The sequence below is a fragment of the Polistes dominula genome, unplaced genomic scaffold (genome assembly GCF_049000335.1).
Source record: "Polistes dominula isolate Pdom_NZ unplaced genomic scaffold, Pdom_raw_medaka contig_73, whole genome shotgun sequence".
NCBI classification, from domain to species: domain Eukaryota; kingdom Metazoa; phylum Arthropoda; class Insecta; order Hymenoptera; family Vespidae; genus Polistes; species Polistes dominula.
In genome coordinates, this window is record NW_028300951.1 from 6440852 (window position 1) to 6460000 (window position 19149).

The window sequence follows — 19149 nt, forward strand, 5'->3', positions numbered from 1 at the left end:
TTATTTACATAATTATCCTTCTTGTTCTTTTTTTCTAATCAATTAATTTACTTTCTTGAAAAAAAGAGACAATAAATTATAAATTAAATAAAAAGAATAAAATCCTAAATTATCTTCTACCTATACCACATATCGCACATATCCATGTAAAAAACATGATAAGGAATTAAAAAAAATATATAAGAGATGTTTATGCGACGATAAACAGGATGTTTACGAGATTTGGAATTTTCACTAGTAGAAAGTGACTAAAAAGAAAAAAAAAAGAAGAGTATTAAACACAAAATAAGATGATACGTGTTATAGGATGAAACAAAGGGAAGTTTTGTTGGTACTGCTTAAGCACGTAGTGCCGATCCTTTTATCCCTCTCTCTCTTTCTCATTCTCTCACATTTTTATCCCCCTCTCGTCCACCCTCGTACACCTCGGTCCTCTCTCTTTTTCCATTCCTTCTTTTTCCCCGTTCTTCATAAATCTTTCATCGAACGGAGCACCGGCATCCGAAATTAGCGTCGGCTTCGTTGGTGTTTTAACTGCAATTTACATGCAAAAAGTACCGCCAAGAATCTACGACGACGACGACGACTACGACGAGGACAACGAGAGTCTCTTCAACGAGTTTCTCCCTAATAGCGAGAACGAGTCACGATATCGTTTCAACCGAAACAACCCACAAGGGCTCGTTCTTCCCTTTTTTTCTTCTTTTTCTTTTTCCTATTTTTTATCCTTCATTTTCTTGCCTCCTTCGTTAGGTAGGTTTTTAAAAGAATAAGTGTTAACAGGAGGTTTGAAAGGCACGGTAATGGGCTAGAGGGTGAGAATGGTTAAGGGAGGGGGTGTGTGTGTGTGATACTTTGCAGAAAAAAATAAAAAGCAAAAAGAATTACACTTTATTTAAATGAACAATATTAAAATATTATGTGTACTGTGTATGTGTATGCGTGCTTGTGTTAATTCGTAAGATTAAAGAGACCGGTTATTTTGTATAAATGATTACTTTTTAATAAATGGTAACGCATATGTGTAGTAATTCACATCAATGATCAATTTACAAGTATATATTTTGATATTTTATCGTGTAACAGTCAAATGTGTATGTAACATCTAATTAGAATTCATTGAAAATGTTATACGTTTAAACCATCTAATTCCTACCTGTCAGTTGCATATCTACCTACTCAGGGTTGCATATCTTCCTCCTGCTCGGTTGCATTAAAACGTTCATCATCTAATAGATGTATAAGTTTGAAAAGGTATCTTTTCTTCTAACTGACAACTTTATCATGTTATATCAATTTCAACAAGTTTCCATATATCAACCATCTTTATAATCGTTTATATATATATATATATATATATATATATATATATATATATATATTTTTTTTGTTACTTTCTCAAAGAAATGTAAGAAAAGGTAGATTTATAATAATAATAATTAATATAAATCATTAATATTATGATCAAAAGATGTATATTTAATTATTATTTAATTTAAATCAAATGTTTCATAAGTTTCTTACGAAGTAAAATTAACATCGAGTATATTTCTATTATAAAATAAATAATACATTATTTATATAATAATAAAAATAATAAAATGATAATTAATATTTGATACTTTCTGTTAACTAGGGAAAAGTTTTTAAACGTTAAGATATAATTATATTGAAAATTAGGATAAAATTTTACATTATAAAAGATACCAATATTAAATTATATTATATTATATTTCTGTATAAAAATATTGAATTTACGAAAAACAAAATAATAATATACCAAAATCACTTAAAGATAAAAAAGAAAAGAAAAATATGGAAGGGGAGGTATGTAAGTGAAGACAACATCTGAAAAGTATATCGAATAAAAGATAGAAAATATCTGAAGAAAATCAGAGTTGGTGTGTGTGATGGAGAAGAAATACTGATGGAAGAGAAACAGGGAGAGAAAAAGAGAAAGGGAGGAGAAAGGGGGAGGAAGTGGAAGAAGAACGGTAACGGAAGGTGGTAGAAATGACGATGAAGAAAGTGTACTAGGTATCTTCGACTATCTTTCGTAAAAGTGTCTTTTACGAAACGAGAAAAACTAAAAATAAAAAAGAAAAAAGGAAAAGAAAAAATAAGAGAGAGAGAGAGAGAAGAAAGAAAGAAAGAAAGTGTGAGAGAGAAGGATGAATGTGTACACGAATGAAAGAACGAGTTAGAGTGAGTAAGAAAGAAAGAAAGAAAGCAAGCAAGCAAGAGAGAGAGAGAGAGAGAGAGAGATGGAACGGATCAATAGGGGGTAGTTTCGAAGCGAACGCGCATGCGAATTTGTGAGCCAATGGTCGCACGAGGGTAGCTCGTCGAGTCGTCGAAACTACCCTCGCGACAAGTCGGGTTGGCGAGTGGGTGGGTGGGGATGGTCGAGGGTGGTTTGTTGGAAAGAAACGACGCCCAGGGCCGTCGTTGCAGGGGCCCCTTTTTCCATATATATATATATATATATACTTCGAAAAAGGGATTACATCCTTCTCTCTCTCATTTTTTTCTCTTTCTATTAACGCACACATTGATACTGGGCACTCGCGTGTTGTAGACGAGTGATTTCGATTTAAAAAAAAAAAGAAGAAAAAAAGAGAGAGGTAGAGAGAGAAAAAAAAACTAGGGGACGAATTGAATCGACGCTCTAACAGTGAACGGAGACGAAATAATTAAAGTTGCTAATACAATGAGAGAGAGAGAGAGAGAGAGAAAGAGAGGAAACGTTAAAAAATATAGACAAATAAAAAAAGAAAAATAGAGAGAAAGAGAGAGAGAGAGAGAGAGAGAATGAGAGAATGCATCCTATCCAAATAGTGTACCATTTAACTTTAAAATTTTTTTTTATTGTATTCACCATTTTTGTATTCCCACTATTTGTAAATACATCCTATGTATTTTATACACACGTGTATGTGTGTGTATATATATATACATTTCTACATAGAAAGATATGCAACTGTTTACCAGTGTATTTTACCATCCTATGAACGTTCATGCTTCGGAGAGAATATTTCGTAAGGGCATCACGTTTCGGTGCAGCACAGGGCATGCAGATATTCCTCCTCCTACCTCCCCCTTCTATTTACTACATATACACTTCCCTCATACTCCACCCTCTCTCTCTCTCTCTCTCTCTCTCTCTCTCTCTCTCTCTCTCTCATATTCTATCTCTATCTGTCTGTCTGTCTGTCTGACTCTATGTTACTCTCTTAACCACTGTCTTTTGTTATTTGAGTTGGTGCAAACGATACACGTCTCACTATTCTCTCCATTGCAAGTTTCTTGAGAGACTTTTGCTTTTGTTCATTCCTATGAACTAAAGTACAAATATATAGCAACGAAAAGAAATTATAATCTTAAAGTAGGTATTTTAAAAAAAAGATTATTTCGAATTTTACACATACAAAATAATAAAAAACGAATTTTATTCGTTATTCGTATTAGAAAAAAGAAATATGCCACAATCAATGATTTAAAATATTTTCATTAATTTGACAAAATTTAATAGAAGATCTAACGTTCTGCTTCTTTTATTTTTAGTTAATCTTATTTGTTTATATTTTTTATTTTTCTATAAAAGAAAATAATGTTGTATTCTCGTTCGAATAGAAAATACTCGTTGGATTAAGTTCGTGGTTTTTGAATTGACACAATTAATTTTTAAATAATACAATTTAATAACAATAATGTTTTCAATAGGATAAATTAGTTATCGAGGATTAAAAAAAAATAAAGAAAAAAGAACCCCAGAAAAGAGTCGATAAATAGGGTGTATGAATGTTTTTTAGAACGTATTATTCTACCAACGTCATCGTCTATACTCTCTACTTTAAAACACAGAACCGTGGAAAATCAATTGAGGTCGAAGGTTCAAACGAAAATAATTTATTTTAGATCACGTGTCTCGCATTTTCAAAGATCACATTGAACTTTCCTATTAGTCTTTGTCTATCTCGTTAATATAATATATTGAATATTATTCATTGTTTAAAATAATCAATTAATTAATTCTATATGTAAACTATTTTTAATTGCATTAGATTAAAATTTATCTAATATTTAACAGTAGATTGTCAAATATTTTGTATATATTTATTTTGCCTGAAATGCGTTCAATTAATTCAAACATCGAAATTATTTTTATTATACATATTTAAATTTTTGCAAAATATATAATAATAAAATTGTAAATGAATCAAATTAACGCGTATCTCGATAATGTAATATTAAATATTTTATCCTATTATTATCATACTCGTTTATATTTATTACTACATTTATAATAATAAGATTAATTGTATCCCCATATAATCGATGATATTACCTGAACAAAATAAGACAATAATTTATATATAAAATTTTTATTTTCATTCGTAATTTCGTTTACGTATAAATTAATTCTTCTTCTCACTATATCTCTCTCTTTTTATAATTAAAAATTAAATATAATAATTAAAGTAATAAATTAAATGAAAAACAAAATAAAAAAACATGTCCAAACGTAATCGACAATTTTCTATTAATTTCATCGTTTAATCGTTGAAAAATTCGTCGTTACTCGTCGTTCACAAATTCATTATCATACTTAAATGAAAGATAAAAAGAGAAAGAGAGAGAGAGAGAGAGAGAGAGAGAATATGAGATTATCATCGATGAACGAGTAAATTTATGTCGCTTGCGAAAGGAAAATGATGCTTCCCGATAATGATCGGTTTCGTTTAAAAGCAAAATGCGTTTGATACATCTTCGTGCGGTAATAATTGAAAATTATTTTTTACTTTTTTTTTACAACATATACTTTCTTTCTTACAATCATCATCATCATTATCATCATCAACAACAACAAAAACAACAACAACACCAACTGCAGTAGTAGTAGTAACCTTCTGAACATCTTGCAATAAAGTATCCATATCGATCGAGTGAATCTCAAAGGCACCAATTAGTTCTTGGTAACTGATAATTACGAGTTCCTACAAAATCAGACGTTCGATTTCTGTTCGGATAAGAAAAAGGAATATTAAAGAAAGAGAGAGAGAGAGAGAGAGAGAGAGAGAGAGAGAGAGAAAGAGACATAAACTTTCCATTTTTGTGATCAAGAAGATCGATCGATATCATCGATTTCAACTCCTCCTTTATCGTCCTTTTATTTCTCAATAACACTCGAACTTGTGAATAAATTTTCTGTCGTATTTTACGCACAGATAAATTATTCATTCGAAATCGCGTAACTCTGTTTAATCATTATATGCATTTTTTGGGCCTAATATTTCGACGTAAAATAATTATAAAAAAAAAAAAACAAACAAACAAATGGAGTTGAAATATTTGTCAATCCAATCAAAAATAATCGTATTTTGATAATTGTTTATAAATGATTTGAAAAGAAATAATAAAAAAGTAGAGTAATAAAATAATTCGTTTTGATTTTGCATTAAAATATGAAAAAAAAATAAATAAATAAAAATAATGCTTTTTAATCAATGCCAAGCGTAGACATTTTGACGTTTCTATCTTTTTTTATTTTCTCTGTTTGTAAAATAACTGAAACCTTTCATAATAGAAATGAATCGTGAAATGTCAATAAAGGAATTATTACGACTTTACTAGGAGTCAATTATCGCTTGCTACCACTTGCTTGCCCCATCATTACAAGCAGACGTGTGTAATACTGATGATGATGATGATGATGATGATGATGATGATGATGATGATGATGATAATAATAATAATAATAATGATCTTGATGATCTACAGAGATCAATCATTCTCATGATCTATGAGAGAATAGGCTAATATTACTTCTATCATCGGTCATATCTAAAGTTTGATATAAATTGTACCTTGCTTAGGTTGTTTTAAATATCATCATACTAATTCGATTTCGATTAATCGAATATATATATATATAATATGCGTTAATATATTAGCGAGTAAAAGAAAATATCGAAAAGTAAAAGGTTATCCTTCGCAATCCATTCACATTTACATTTACATTTCACATTTACGTTTAATATTTTACATTTATACTTTTCCTTACTTTCGATTATTCGAAACGATCGAAAAACTCAGCATCAGATTTTTCTAGTTACAATAAAGAAACATCAAGAAATATGTTTTCCATCCTTCTCGTTTACGTTCGTTACCGTGAAAAGAAAATTTCATGGTTTTGTTCATGCTCATTAAAATGTAAAATTACTAAATCCACATAAGATCTAATTATACGAAAAAAAACAAATAATCATTAAAATGTCAGGTTTGATGTAATAATTTGTTATGTATATTTTCGATTATTTAATTCAGTCATTTTTCTCAAATTCTTATAAATTCTAGAAATGAGTACTAATTAGGATAACTTGCAATACGGATTACGATTTTATGTTTTGAATATATTGTAAGAAAAATCAAATGTTAATTATATTCTAATAAAAAACAATATTTTCTTACATCGGAATGTGTTTTATGTTGTAAAATAATAATTATATTTTCTCTAAATATGTATGACCAATGACGAATAATTGAAATAATTGAATTTACGATTTATCTTATAATATAAATACTTTCAATGATAAATAAATTATATGAATTATGGAAATAAATTCTCTGTCATAATTGTCACAAATTGGTATAATCCAAATTATTCTAATATTAATATAAATCATAAAATGCATTATAATATTAATGGTTTCATATTATAAAATAATATGAAATAAATGTAAAACAAATCATAGATTAAATGATTATGATATTATTGATTGATAAAATCCACTTTTCTAATTATGAAATATATTTATAAATAAAAATCAATTTCTATAAACTACCTGCGTGGTGTTATATAATAAATAAAGTATATGTATTATTGATGATATCATTGATTGATAAAATCTACTCTCCTAATTATAAAACAAATTTTATATATATGTGTGTATGTTACCGTTAAAGACCGAAATTGGATAATGTAAAGAATCACATGGTCACTTTATCAATGTGTGTGTCCGAAATTTTAAAGTATGAAAATAAACTTAAATATATTCACAATCTTTCACCAACGTATTGGATATATGTTGACATTTCCTCACGTGAATATTATCCAATACAAATCTTAATATTATCCAATTACGGTCTTTCACGGTAACACTTTAGGTATATATATATAATATGTAAGCATTGTATATTTGTATATTGTAATATTTGTTTAATTTTTTGAAATAAATGTGTGTTGGTCCAGCCCTGAACGTGGGTGCGGGTTATGCGTGCGCATATCCTCTATTTGAAAATCGTAAAGATTGGCGCGCTAGGCGTCGTGTCGCGTCGGCAAGCGTCGCGGCGCTTCGCGCGAGCGCGCGTCTCAGGAGAAATATATCCCCCATCATTTCGGTTTTGGTTCTACGTCCGTTCGTTCCTATCGTTCGCGTTCCTACGTACGTACGATACACGTTCGTATTAGTTCGGTCTCTTGTCTTGTTCGCGAATCAACCGGCATTTAAACAATTCGTTCGGGAAAGACGTTTATTAGGAGAATTTTTCTATTAACAAATTTACGTATCAATTTTCTACGGGTACTATATATATATATATATACACACACACATACATATATAGGTATATAAGTACGCGAATAATTTCGTTTATTTAAAAAGAACTAGAAGAAAAAGTAGTAGTAGTAGTAGTAGTAGTAGAAGAAGAAGAAGAAGAAGAAGAAGAAGAAGAAGAAGAAGAAGAAGAAGAAGAAGAAGAAGAAAGGAAATATCTTTGGGAAATATTTCTATCATTCACGCACACATACGCATATTCTTTTTCTTTCTCTCTCTCTTTTTTTTTGCTTCCTTCCTTTCTTCTATCCCTACCCTTCCCTTCCTTGCCCTTTTTTCCTTACTGTGTTAGATATTTGAAAATTTCGTTTCGTTCGAAGTACCCGTGAAATCATAAACAAAAGTGTTTAAACAAAGTAATCGACAATAATAATTTCATATATAAATGTTGAAAAATTAAAATATATTTAAATACATATACATATAAATATATCTATCTATATATAAAATATTATATATAAAATGATTGACCATTGGTGGTATCGGTAGTTCGTGATTCTTTTCGGTAGGCATGACGTCCCCGTGACATGTTAGCCCGTGACCTTGAGTGGCGCAATTACAACATCTTCCGTGGAGAAGTTCGACTCCCGGTGCGCGGCTCGAGTGAAGAAAACAGCCGTTCGTTTATCGATACTTATCAAATTTATTATCACCATCACCACTATCATCACTATCATCATCACTATCATCACCCTCATCATCAACAATATAATCATCATAATAACCAAGAACGACAATTGTCAAGCAATCGTCAAATCGCATATCGTTTTTTGCCATTGTTGCAATTGAAACCGAACTTTGTTGTATCGTATGTACTATGTTGGAGATTACCTGTTAACGGGATTTATCAAATTGATTTTTTACTGCATCATCAACATCATCAGCATCATTACCATTATCATCATCATCATCACCATCATCATCAGCATCGACAACAGCAACAGTATCAGCAAAAGCACCAACAGTGTCACCAATACCAACAACGTTATCAACAACAATTATTATCACGAGAAAGTGAATTTCTTCGTTACAATCGACAACGTTGTCGTCGTTATTTCGAAGGTACCAACACCACCAGGACTACGACACCACGTATACGAGCTAATTCATCGGCGTTACAGCATCTTCAAGGATATCGACTATCTCTTCGTTACAACGCTAATTCTGATCGTCTTGGAATGGAAAAAAGGTGAGAATATAAAACGTCCAATCAATTTAATTGTTAACTAACATAGTCTACGAGGATCATCATCGACATTTTCATTACAATTAATTTTATCTAGATAATACGACAGATCAATCGGTATCTTCTTTGTTCTTTTTTCAATCATATTTTTCATGAAAATAATTTAATAAATCATTTAACAAAATATTAATATGCATATATTAATTAAATTAATAAATAATACGTATATATAATTATGAAATAATTAATTTCTTTAAATTATTTTATTCGATTAGACAATATGTCTAAAATTATATCTTTTGATAATATATATATATATTTATATTCGCGTATTTATAAATTCGACTAGTATTAAATATTTTTTTAAACCTACTCAATATTACGAATATTTCCATAAAATATTATTAAAATTATATTTTATCTACCAATGAGAGGGATTTTCGTTAATTAATTTCAATAGTTTAGTTAAATTCAACGATACTTTAACTAAATGTAAGAAAAGGTGTTTACAATTTTATCACCTTTGAACGACTATACGCAGAGGTCGTTCGAATTCGATGACAAATCTGCTCGTGCTGTTTGTATACGTTACCCCCACGCTTCTGATAATAATAATTAGTTGTCTATATTTAATAAAGGACAAAAAACTTTGTGGCCACATGCCGAGAATCATAGTGAGAGAGAGAGAGAACGAAAGAAAGTATGATTGAGTGAGTGAGAGAAAGCACACGTGTTTTTATCGCACGATTCAAAACAAAAAAGAAAAAAAAGAAAAAACAGTCAAGAATGTTGTCAAGACTTGCGAAGAATATAATTATCATTCACATTGATAATTTTTCTTTATACTTTTCATCTTACGTATTTCTTTCAGATTTTTAACCCCATCGTTGTTATTTATTCGTCACTTTTTAACGTATTAATAATAACAATAACAATAATAATAATAATAATAATAATAATAATAATAATCACGTAAATTTAAATTATTATATAGAAATTTTTTAGATTTATTTTTTGTTATAATTTTTTATTATAAATTGTATTTTGTTTTTTCTTTTTGCTTTATAGAGAGTTAGGAACAAAAAAACAAGAAAAAGGATTAGTGGATATTTCTAATACGATTATTTATAAGTAAATTTTCAGATTGAATTGCTTTCTTTAATTCTTAATTTATATATATTATCGTTTGAAGTATGTTTTTTTTTTTTAATTTTCAATTATTATTATATTACTATAATAATAAATCTAAATATTTATATAGATTTTCTCTTATTGAAAAAAAAAAAATAAAAAGAATTGTAATACCCCTAGTAGCACAAAATATTAAAAAATATTGAATACATATGTATTTAATATTAAAAAGGAATTCAATTTCTTTCTAATATTAAATACATTTATATTAGGGACATACTACTAGGGACCGTATTCCAACTAAAAAATTTCAATATTCAAAGTAGCATAATTATTCTTATGCTTTACGTAAATTGTTCGTTTTTGTTGAATAATCAAATGAAAGTTATTGAAAAAAAAAAGTTAAGGTAGTATGGGAGGAGGAGGAGGAGAAGGAGGAAGGTGGGTTCCTGGGAAAAAGAAAATAGAAAGGAATAGAAGAAAACAAATGTGAAAATATAGAAATAAAAAAAAAAAAATACAAATAGTGCAGGAAGAAAAGCAAAATAAAAAGAAACATTTTTCACTAACCATGAGTAGTGTTAGTATATCTATCTATCTAGTTGTTAGTACATATACCTAGCAACTATAGTTTGAAAGCACTCGACAAAATTCAAAATACGTCTTTGTATGTGTCCTTTTGAATCTATATACGTCATAAAAAAAAGAAAGAGAGGGGCAGACAGATTAGATTGATAGAGATGGATAGATTGATAGGAAAAAAAGGTACGGTCGTATAAAAGTGGATAAAGTAATGAAAAATGGTCTTCTTCCTATCGAATAATTGTTTATCTTCTTTTATTTCCGTTTGTGTTTGTTTTAGCGAACTATTTGGTCGTAGGATTTATTTCTAATACATGTATATATGTATATGTGTATATGTATAGAAGTATACGTTTATATATATATGTATCGTACAATATACATGTAATATTGTAACTACGATATTACCATTAATTAATTTCAATTAGAATAAATATATTTAATTAGAATGATATATATATATTACTATAGTATAAAATATTATTTAATTTTAAAATAAGATTTGATATATACGAAAAATTAAATTAATTTTTCAAACAAATAAGTATTATTATATTTTTAATGTTATTATTATTTGTATATATATATATAATAATACTTGTTTTATATTGTAAACAATTGATATACGATAAAAAGGATATGATAAAATTTAGTGATCATTGAATGACGAATTGACCAGGGGGTGAACGAAAAAGTGATTATTCTTTTTTTATTTATATATATCACGGGTTTGAATTGGTTAAATAACACGAAAAGAGGGAAATACCAATGTGAATAGCTATAGGAAAATGTGAAAGTACCACCGAGTCAATTTAGAATGACGTGAATCGATTTGCTATGTAACAGGGCATCGACGTGTTGTTATTCGTGGTAAAAGCTTACGACAAAACTTTACGTTAAAATAGCATTTTATGTATATGCATCTATGCACACACACACACACATATGCATATATTTATATACATTCATATATGTGTGCATTTACTTTTTTTTTTTAAATATTCATAGCTTTTACGAGTAAGTACATACTTTTGCGGTAAATGAGAACGATCAATGGATATCGCTTTTAGTTATTACTCAAACACGTTCATATTTTACATTATTAATAATAATATTATTATTATTATTATTATTATTATTATTATTATTATTATTATTATTATTAGCGAACTTATCGGCGAATTTTAAACTAATTTCCCGATAATGATCAATTTCGCGTATATTAATAAAAAAGAAAATCCAAAAAATAAGAAAACTTTTCATTTACCTTTATATTATTTCAAAAAAATCATATTTACAATATTATTTATATATAAGCTTGGTAAATATTTGCAATTAAATAATACTAATTGAATATTAATCGTAAAAGAAATTTTGTCTTTAAATATCGTCTTTTTATGACACATCCATTAAAAACCATTATTTACAGATTAGAAAATACGTTTTAATCGATGGAGTGAGTAAGAGGAGGAAGATGAGGAGGAGAGTAAAATGTATGCAAATAAAAGCTGTCGAGGAATCCTTTTAAACTGTTAAATCGTTGGCAAGAAATCAAGGAAAATTGCGTATTTTCTTCCAGATAAATTTACAAATAGATTACAAATTGAATTCTAGATAAATTTTTATTCTACGCTTGGTACTATTCATTCGACATTATTTTTAAAATTCGTTTGATTCGCAAGAAAATTTGTTAGAAAACAAAAAAAAATTGATCTTTCCAATAATAAATTACTACACTTTGAGTTATATGGGAACAAAATTAATGAAAATAATATAAACATTATATATATATTTTCGAAATTTAACGTAAAAAGAAAGAAAAACTTGGGAAAAAAATAACTAAAGAATCATCTTCTCTCCTCGTGCATTTTAACTAAAATCTTTCGAATATTTCCATAAATTATCATAATGCCGTTGATTTTATCTGTTCTTAAAGACACCGAAGGATCAATCATTATTCAATAATGCCTTGTACTTTTAATAAAAAATATATATAAAAATAAAATAAAAAAAAAAACATGCGATTCCTAGAAAAGTGAAGAATAATAAAACAAGTAACGTCAAGCAAATCGTTTAATTGTCAGACGTTGTATACACATGTATATTTTATTTTATTGAATAATATTAATAGCAATCGAACGGTTCGTCGATCTTTATAAATGAAAGAGATTAATATCACGGTGTTCGAGATCTCGACTTATGGTTGGCGGCCTTTTCAATCCTACAAGACAAGGTAAAAAAGGTTTCTTCTTTCTATCCACATATTTAAAACGGACATCTCGTTGCGTATTTAAACTCGTCGTTTCTCTCTTCCTTTTCTTTTTTTCTTTTCTTTATCATGACGTCAACAGTTAGTCGCGATTATGCGTGCGATTCATTTTATGATACCGACATACTAACCATGATACTTTCAGTCTCGGTTACTGCGAACATCTGCAATAACATTTGATTTCTTATCTTCGTATCTAACCGTCACGAAACATTCAACGATATTTATTTTTTTTTCTTTTCTTTTCTTTTCCATGATTATTATGGATATATTATACATAGAGGATTAATCATTAAAACAAAAATAAAAGACAAATAATCTCCTTTGTCTGAATAATTTCCTTGATATTTTTGTGTATCTAAAAAATGTACGCGATAGGAATAAACATAATTCGTTGGTGAATAATAATTTTTGACTTAGATGTTATTTTTCATTTTTTTTTGTTATAAGAATTTAATAATCATTAATTTTACAAATTGTGTACATTTATTAACCCTTTGCACTCGGTTGTCCCCTCTGAGAGGACATGAAAGTTTATTAACGATTACGGAGAATGAACTTGTTCCACCGCAATTTTTTAAGAAACACGTGTTTTCCTGTAGTTTTCTATTAAAATGGCACAAAAAACAAATCGAAATATGATAAAATTAAGAAATATATAATAATAAGATAATAAAAATGATAATAATAAGAAATATATATATAAGAAAGATAAATAAAGAAAGAAAACGGGATTGTATTGTCTGTTCTGACAAAAAAATACCAGGTGGAAGGCGGCAAACAACATTTTATTGTGAAACATGTACAAATCAACCTGCTGTGCATATTGGGAATTGCTTCAGACTTTACCATGCTGTAGAAAATTATAAAAAGTAAATTTTGATTTTTTTTGAAATATGTGTTCTTCAATGTCCACAAATACATATAAATCAAATTTCATTACAATTCCTTACTTGGTTCTAAAATTGTACTGTATAATATCACGTTTCTAGGGTGTACGTTTTCGCGAAAAAGTGGCGTCTAGATGCTGGTAGGTAACGTCCGAAACGGTGCCGAGTGCAAAGGGTTAAAATTTATTTTATGCCATGATATGTTTTTTATTTTCTGATAGAAATGTGGTTTCGATTATTTCAAAATTTGTATTGCATCAAATACTTAATTTCTCAATCATAAGATTTTTACAGTATGATTTTTGTAATTTACTTATTAATTTATATAAACATTAATTTAAAATCGATTAAGTAGGTTTGTTCGCGTTGTGCAATTTTTGATCGATTAAAGTATTAGAAATTTTGGATAAAATTGTATATGTTGAATGAACGATGATCGAATTTTTTATTAAATAACGTACAGTAATAATCAAAGTATTATGCTTAAATATTACGTAGATATACAAGTTAAATAAAAAAAAAGAAAAAAAAATGAGAGAGAGAGAGAGAGAGAGAGAAAAGTTAACGTGACGAATATTAGCCGTCCTTTTGAAGCAACTTTGAAAGTCGTCAAGTTCTCAGTAGTTTCGCCAAGAACTAGAAGAAGAGTTCTTCCTCTCGTCGACGAGAAATCCCGAGGTAAAGCAGGCGTCGTCCAAAAGTGGAATACAAGAAAAAAGCAAAGAGGAAGCAAGCAAGAAAGAAAGAAGAAAAAGAAAGAAAGAAAGAAAGAAAGAAAGGAAAAAGATGAGAGAAAAACGAGAGAGAAACGAGGAAAGTTTTCAGAAAGAAGAAGGCATTTTCAAAAAGCAAAAAGGGTTGCTTTTGCTCGAATGCTAGTAGCATGATATCTCCAACTTTTATTTCCCTTTCTTTTTCTCTTTCTTTCATTCTTTCTTTCTTTCAGTCTTGTCTCGATGATAAAAAACTCAACGATGAGAAAGAAAGATGCTTGCTTGGTAGTTTTCGTATGTTACAATCTCTCTTTTTCATTCGTCTCTTACTATATTATTTATTTTACATACGAACGTTTTTGTCTTCATTTTATTTTATATATTTATTTGTTACAAATAGTTTTTATTCAAATCAAAATCAAGATATTTTTTTATTTCGTATGCTTAAAACAACATTTATATATTAAATTTAAAATTATAATTAAACTTATATACAATTATTTTTATGAAATTATTTACAATAATAATTATTTACAAATTTATAATTTTGATATTATAAGATCTCACACTCGAATCAGTTCACTTAATTAACCTTCTTATCAAGATTTTGTTTTCATATGCTCACAAAACTGCACGTTCAATTAAATTTATATTTATTTTTATGAAATCACTTTTTACAAATTATATTATAAAACAATAATAAAATATTATTTATAAATTTATAATTCTGATACTATCAAAGATCGCATACTCGAATCAATCCATATAATTAACCTTACGTTATTTTTATATTACATTCATATATTAAAATATCAAATACTACGAAATCTATTTAAATACAAATTATCTTATAAATATATAATGAGATAATAATTATTTTCAACCTCGGATGTGCTTGTTTTCTCTCTCACTTTCTTTTTAAATAAAGAAAACAAAAGAATTAGAAAAATAAAGGAATAATAAAAAAATAAAAAAACAGATGCACAAGGATAATCCTTTTATATAGGATAAAAAGATCAGACCTACCATTACTAACACTACATCACTAAGTTCCACTATCTCTTGGTTACCACTAACATCACATTAAAAGTTTTTCATTCAATCCTTATAATCGTACGGTATAAATTGTCTAGAGACAAATGGGAAAGGCTTACTGACTCTCGTCGTATCACCATTTCCAACGGAATATCCTTCTCTTCATGTTTATCTTCTCTCTTACTTCGCACAAAAAATAGACTAAGCTGTTACGAGTGTGTGTGTGTGTGTGTGTGTGTGTGTGTGTGAGAGAGAGAGAGAGAAAAAAAGAAAACAAAAAATAAGATAGAAAAAGACAACATACATCATGCATACACACGTATATACAAATGTATTACATGTATGTATCCTTATTCTTATATAGGATATATATATATATATATATATATACATACATACGTATATCTGTTATATGCACCTGCGAATCTTATTTGGCTTGTCAGTTTCCAAGCGTAGCACCGATCTTACTGATCAACACCGCTTTCCTTTTTCTTTTTTTATCGTCCTCAAAGATCTGAGAAAGAGGAGAAGGAGGAGGAGTAATCCTTTTGCTTGCTTACTTGCTTGCTTACTTACTTGCTTCATTTCTGCTTAAAACGCTGCTAAACTTCATAAATTATTTATCATTACTCTGGACGAAATATACATTAACGTATAATCAACCCTTACTTTTCTTTTTTTATTGTTGTTGTTGGTTTTATCTACTCGCGATAAGAAAGCAAAGAATTATATATTTAATGTTTTATTTTATTACATTTTTTTTTGTTTTAAATTTCCATTCGAATGTGTGTCCTATATTTTATTTATCCGAATGACCAATCGTTTATTATTATCCAAAAGAAAAAAAATGTAAAATAAAATCATTTGATCATTATGTTTTAAAATATCTATTAGAGAAATATAATTGTTTTGTTTTGTTTTTGTCGAATTTAGTCTATATTTAAAAAACATGTTATCGAAACACGAGAGAAAAAGAAAAAGAGAGAAAGAGAGAGAGAGAGAGAGAACAAGAAACACCACCCAGATACACCATTACCCTTTAATCCAAGTTTCCAAGGAATTTAGCTATTAATATCGCTTAGAAAAGGAAGGGTGGAAAATTTTGCCTTAAAATCGCATACGGTGTGTGTAAATGACGCGCAACCTGCATGAATACACACAACACACACACGAGCATGAAATGCGCTCACGCGAGCGCGTGTAAGATTTTTTCCTTTATAAGTGACTCTCAATATAAAAAAAATCCATGGTTAAATACGAAACATGAAATATAATAAAATACAGTAATGGATCATTTGTATCGCGTTAGTTCGTTTACAAACTATTACAATTTTCTTTGTAAATCATCAAAAAACCGACAAAAGAAAAGACTCAAAAAAAAAAAAAAAAAGAGAAAATATCGTATTTAGTTCAAAAGTTGAGAATCACTGTATTAAAGCAGACGCTTCTGGCAACGTTGCCGTATTTCCCAAAACCCCACTCCTATCGACCGAGCAACGTTGCCAACGTTTCCTTTTCCCTGCCTTTATCACCACCCCCTTCACCCCACCCTCTTTCATCTCCTCTTCACCCAACCCCTTATCCCTCTCTCTTTCTCTCCCTCTCTTGCCATGCAGTTCTCTCTACTTCCACCCATTCTCTTTCTCTCTCTCTCTCTTTGTCTCTCTTTCTCTCCCTTCCATCTTTTTCTCTTTACCCTAACCCTCTGAATCTTCTATCCTTCTCTCTCTCCCCCTTTTTCTCTCTCTCTCTCTCTTTTTCTCTCTTAAAGTCTCCCATATTTCTCTCTTTATCCTTACTTTGGCTTCTGAGACGTCTGACTACTCTCTTTCTTTCTTCCCTTCCCTTTCCCTTTCCTCTTGTTGTTTCCTTCTCTTCCTTTCTCCATCTTTATCTTATTTTCTTTCTCTTTCTAGTTGTATCTTCACCTTCCCTACACTCTTTTACAGCTGTTTCACCTTCCTAGGGCAGATGCCAAGACTAGGTGCAACGTCACCTTTATCGTCTTCCCCCTATCTCCTCCCCCCTTTCCTCTTCTTCTTCTACTTCTTCTTCTTCTTCCCTATATTTCATCTTACTTTATTTTCTTTCTATCTCTTTCTCTTTCTCTGTTTCTAACATTTTTTCACACATACTCTTTCTCTCTCTCTTTCTGTTTTCTGCAATTGCTCGATAAATGCAGTCCAACCATCAAGGGTCGGTCGATCAGGTCGACCTCGATCTTTCCTTCTCTCTCTCCTTTTCTCTTTCTCTCTCTCTCTCTCTCTCTCTCTCTCTCTCTCTTTGTTTCTATCTCTGTCTGTTTCTCAGTTTTAAACTGCATCGGTTCTTTCGTTGGGTATTTTTTGTTTTTTTTTGGGGGTTTAAATTTGATAAACATCTGACTCTAACAGCAAATTATATTGTTGATCTGATTATATGGAAATATTAATTAAATATCGTTATTGTTAATTGTATTGTACCAATTATTGTTGATATTTTTCAATGCAAATCTTTGTAGAAATTTCTTTTTCTATTTTCTTTTGTATATTGTATTATTCCATTCGATAAAATGCGAGGGAGGCGGGGGGGGGGAACAATTTATGTTCGAGTTTTTAATAAAAATAGTGAAAATAATCGTATATAAAGATATAAATAGGTGAATTAACGTTAATGTATATCAATTTTATCTTATTACGAATTAATATTATATTATTATAGATGGAATGCAATTAAAAGTAAAAAGGTGGTTGAAAAAAGACAATTTTTCTTTTTTCTTTTTTATAAATACATTTTTTTTTGTTTTTGTTAGAATTAGTGTAAGATAATTAACGTGGAATTATAAAAAGAAAGAATATTTTTTCTTTTTTATGTAATACAAACGTGTGCGCACACACACACACACACACACACACACACACACACACACACACACATAGGACAGAGAAAAGAACAATTATTACTATTTTTTTTCTCTATTTTTTTCCTTCTTTTTTTTAACTGGCTTATATGATCTATGCTAGTTTTTCTTGGACACTTAATACTTAGGTTAGTAGACAATGACGAGTTAACACGTTGATTGCCTTAGGGGTGTGACACCGGTTACTGACACTTCATTCTTTAGTCTCTTTGTGTTACAAACGTTTAGAAATATTTCTTTACTGCTTTCTAATTAAATGTAAATTATGAACAGAATTTACGATCAAAGAAAAATAAGAATTAAAAGAAAAAAAAAAAAAAGAAAAAGAAAAAGAAAGAATACGAAACCCTATTTTACCATGAAAATACGTGAAAACCAATCAATAATACTGTTTACCATGAAAATGATATTCGATCATACGAATCGTATATGGTAGAAATGTTTCGAGATACATTTGAAAATTCTTCCATGAAATAAGAAATAATAAAAAGAAAAATACTGACAAATAAAAAAGTTTCTACTTCATTTCTTTTCGGTTTTTTTCTTTTTAATTTTTTTTTAAATTATTACCTTGTTTTTCTTTTTTTATTCTTTAAAGATTTTAATAATCATCGCAATTTCACTTAATTAAATTCGATCGAAAGTTCAACGTTGGAAGAAAGAAAGTTTCGTCGTTTCAATAACATTTCTTCTTTCTTCTTCTCAATCTATCTTTTTATCTTTTCTTTTTCTTTATCTTTTTTTTCATCTCGTATTATTATTATTATTATTATTATTATTATTATTATTATTATTATTATTATTATTATTATTATTATTATTATTATT

At 28.8% G+C, this 19149-nt stretch overlaps 2 protein-coding genes across 4 annotated transcripts in view; both read left to right on the forward strand.

The window, feature by feature from the left end:
• Positions 1-7385: 7385 nt before the first annotated feature.
• Positions 7386-19149, forward strand: part of LOC107069137 (uncharacterized) — a 114299-nt gene continuing 102535 nt past the window's right edge. For 2 of the 3 annotated variants that reach the window (XM_089172359.1, XM_089172360.1), the window contains exon 1: positions 7386-8805. In XM_089172359.1, coding sequence (XP_089028485.1) covers positions 8144-8805 — 662 coding nt within the window. In that variant the 5' untranslated portion in view covers positions 7386-8143. The remainder of the gene's footprint in view (positions 8806-19149) is intronic. The other variant, XM_089172361.1, reaches the window with a different exon arrangement.
• On the forward strand, positions 16710-17940 carry LOC149032676 (uncharacterized; the record flags this gene model as incomplete). The annotated part of the gene is given in 4 exon segments (XM_089172369.1): positions 16710-16903; positions 16905-17201; positions 17204-17427; positions 17481-17940. Coding segments are annotated over 4 exon segments (1041 nt in total), but the record flags the coding sequence as incomplete, so codon positions are not given.